At 36.5% G+C, this 3,541-nt stretch overlaps 1 protein-coding gene across 1 annotated transcript; it reads right to left on the reverse strand.

Annotated features, from left to right (window-relative positions):
- Positions 1-1,312: 1,312 nt before the first annotated feature.
- Positions 1,313-3,199, reverse strand: LOC145537517 (heat shock transcription factor, Y-linked-like). Its single transcript, XM_081568207.1, has 2 exons — positions 2,552-3,199; positions 1,313-2,118 (listed from the first exon to the last, which is right to left on the reverse strand). The coding sequence occupies exons 1-2, from the start codon at positions 3,062-3,064 to the stop codon at positions 1,387-1,389; spliced, it is 1,245 nt and encodes a 414-aa protein (XP_081424333.1). The 5' UTR covers positions 3,065-3,199; the 3' UTR covers positions 1,313-1,386.
- Positions 3,200-3,541: the final 342 nt, after the last annotated feature.

Here is a 3,541-nt window from a genome sequence, read left to right on the forward strand (position 1 = left end):
CATTTTATAATTTGAATTCCGACATTTCACATTCATGTAAATATATATATATATTTCTCAATGGAGAAAATATTCTCAGTAAGTAGGAAAGGCCAATTATGGTAATAGTGCAGGTTATAGGATGTTGTTGAGTAGTGTATATAGCATTGGATTGGTGATTACTTTTCATTATTGATAATTCAGTAAGTACTTACCAAATGTCATTTGCATGGTCTACGTTTTAGCTGATGTGAAAGATACATAAAGAAAAGAGGGTAGACGCAAAACACATTGAAGACCTGATACCTGTGCTCACCTTGGTAGGAGGGTGAACAGAGGTTCCTTCCATCCACAAGAAAGGGTTGAGGCAAAGTTGTAAGAAGGGGCTTAGCATGTCTGAAAGCAGTGTGTGTGTGATTGTAGCTCCAGAAGAACGGTGTAACAAAATGATAATGAAGCTACTATGGAAAACAAATATCTTGTCTTCAAAGAACTTAACCATCCTGAGGTGCTGTAATCACTACAGGAATTTATTTTGTCTCTGAGGGAACAGATAAACAAAATCTACATATGCATTAGAAAATATAGGGTGGAATCACCGTGGCGGGAAATAAAAGTATGCTTTAAGGACAGCAGAGCTAAAATGACCCTATACAATACCACTTGTAAAATCCTATCTTGTGCTGAGCATGTTCCAGTAACTGATCATGTCCTGTAATCTTTGGTATCACAGCGATGGTATAACAGTTATCCTAATTTTGGACATGCTACAATATCTATATTTTCAAGTATGAAATGAATTTCTATAATGAAGACAATCTCCTGTCTAATGTCTTAAGACTCTACTGCTGCTAAGTCGTTTCACCTGTGTCCAACTCTGTGCGACCCTATGGACAGCAACCCACCAGGAGCCTCATTCCACGGAATTCTCCAGGCAAGAATATTGGAGCGGGGCATCATTTCCTTCTTCATCTTAAGACTCTACCTGTACCTAAAAGAATATCATGTAACTGTGAATGCAATAAGGTACGTACTGTGTATGTGTACTTTTTTAAATTGTATTTGTATCTCTTCCTTCACCCGTACCATCCTCATTTAGACACCCATTCATTTCAGCAGGGATGATTTCCCAAATCACTTTACATCCATTAACTCTTTTCCCTTTGCTCTCATTTTCTTGTTTACAAACAATAGATTAGGTGCCATTTACCTAGGATGCCTAATGGATGTTTTCTTGAACTGAAGAGTTTATAAAAGAGTGCAGAAGAATAGCCAGACATTGAAATAAAGCCTTAATTTACTCTTCATTGTTTCAAAATAGAAAACAAAACTGTGCAGATGAATGTGTAACTTTATTGTTCAAATACAAGAATTGTAGGTATTTGTTGACATCTCCCAACATAAATTTTAATCTTCATTAGGTTCCATAAGCTGATACTTATTTGATAGGTCAGTTTTAATTAGCATGGTTTTCACATAAGGAATATCGTTGATGAATTGACTTGAAAGAGCGGAGGTGGATGTATAAGCGATCGTTGGCACTGGGGACCTTGAGTTGCCTCTCTGTTGCTGGTTAGGAAAAGGACTGTCATGGACTGACATATCGTTATACATATCTGGAAATGTAGAAGGTTCCACCATCAGTCCAAAAGAACTGCTCCGAAATGGAGATACGATGTGGTTCTGAGAAGTAGAGGTAGCGGTAGTAGCAAAGTCCTCAACGTGGCCATTTACTTGAGTGTAGGTGCTATGGGAGTGCCAATTAAAAATGCTCAACTGGTTTAAAACAGAAGGTTGATCTACCACATTCTGTTCTGTTTGTCTAACTGATATTGATGATGGAGAAGGTAAGTCACGTGGAGATAGGGAGCTTGTTTTAGGGACGATCTGGCTGGTATGTGTCTTTTTTGTGAAAGGCACACTTAAACTTGTAGAAGCTGAAAATGGACTCTCTCCACTAGTTTCACAATGAAAACCAGAGTTACAATCATCTATGTTGACCCTTGCTTTAACATGCTTCTTGTAATCTGGAACTAATGAAGATTTTGGAAACACATTGTTAATCCCGACTCTTCTTTTCATTCTTACTAAAAGTTGGGGAAAATCTCTTTTGAAATTTGGATTTTGGTAGACCTGTAACTAAAATCAAAGGATGCAATCATTTAGTTATTTTTTGTAAACCAAGGTACACCTGACAAGCAAAGCTGAACTATAAAAATGTATTCCTTTAATGATACAAATTAAATAGCATCAAATAAAACATCTCCATTAGTAGTTTTAACACCCTACGTGTTAGAAACAGGTATGCTCCTCAGCTAAAAAATATGTTGTATATATACAATAAATACCAGTTAAAGTAGCTTGAGGACAAGTATCCAGTTTCAAGTTGCTAGGAGAGTTTGTTAAATACCAAATATTTTACCCTCCAGCTGTTCTCAACTTCAAAAAATAAAATGTTTTCAACAATTTGCTATCTCAATTTTAAATTCAGTTTTAGCTACATATGTGAACATGCTTTCTAAGTCACATGAATTAATCTTACATATTGCCAATAAGTGGAAAATGTTAATACCTTGCTCAAAACTGAGACATTGTTTTCTTCTTCCAGAAAGTCAGGTAGTGAAGCAGATCTTTGAAAAGTTTGTCGCTTTTTACTAAACCCATAAAGGTTAAGCTGGCGAACTAAACTTTTCATACTATCAGTTTTAAATATTCTGAAAGGGACCTTTCTTTCCAAGACTTCTTTCTTGAAGAGTTCTTCATTGATCACTATAGAAGTGCCACTTTCGTCCCACCAAATAGATTCAAACTGATCACTTTCAACTAGAGTCCAGAGTTTTTGAGGAAAAGTGAGTGAAAGAAAATCATTCCACTCATTTGTTTCAGAGACAGAAAATGTGTAGCGTGGCCATTTTATCCCAAATTCCTCAGCCAAAGCCTGAAAAGCATATTCTTCAATCATAGATCTCAAAACTGAGTCCCCAGTAAGTGTGTAATCACACAAAGAAGAGCTAATGGAGGTTTCGGAACCAGTTGATTCATCTTTACGAGGCACATCTTGAATTTCTGAAGGAATATGTGCCATCTCAGAGAACTCTTTCTTCAGATACTTTCCTCATTTGTCTGATTTTACACAGTCCAACTTCAAATGCTGCTTGGCTGGCGTACAGAGATAAACTCTCTAGACCATTAGCATGGTTCTCAAAGTCAAAAAGCTGTGACATCACAAAGTCATTGGTCTCCTAGCAATTGAAGAGTAGCTCTGACATCATAAAGTCACTGGTCTTCTAGCAATTGAAGGGCAATGTTCAACCAGTGTTTACTTCTACATCAACTTAATATAAAGTCTGCTTACATAAATAGGATCCAAAAACATGAAACCTGCAAAATGTCATTCCTAAAGAATTTTTACGCAGAAAAGTCACATCAATAAATCTACTTGGTTCCTGAAATAAAAGTGATTGATCACCCTTCTATACATATTCTTAACATTCAGGACTGTTACCAACCCAAACATGGGTCTGCTCACTTCTGTGCAATAAAGTCAATCAACTGACTGTGG

The sequence above is a fragment of the Giraffa tippelskirchi genome, chromosome Y, assembly GCF_054371585.1.
Source record: "Giraffa tippelskirchi isolate mGirTip1 chromosome Y, T2T-mGirTip1v1.2.pri, whole genome shotgun sequence".
Taxonomy (NCBI): domain Eukaryota; kingdom Metazoa; phylum Chordata; class Mammalia; order Artiodactyla; family Giraffidae; genus Giraffa; species Giraffa tippelskirchi.

Bases quoted from the DNA above. Each gene is read 5' to 3' on its own strand.
- LOC145537517 (XM_081568207.1), bottom strand. From the start codon at position 3,064: ATGGCACATATTCCTTCAGAAATTCAAGATGTGCCTCGTAAAGATGAA. The intron at 2,119-2,551 runs GTATTAACATTT...CTTTGATTTTAG, and splicing joins ATGTCTCAGTTTTGAGCAAG to TTACAGGTCTACCAAAATCC.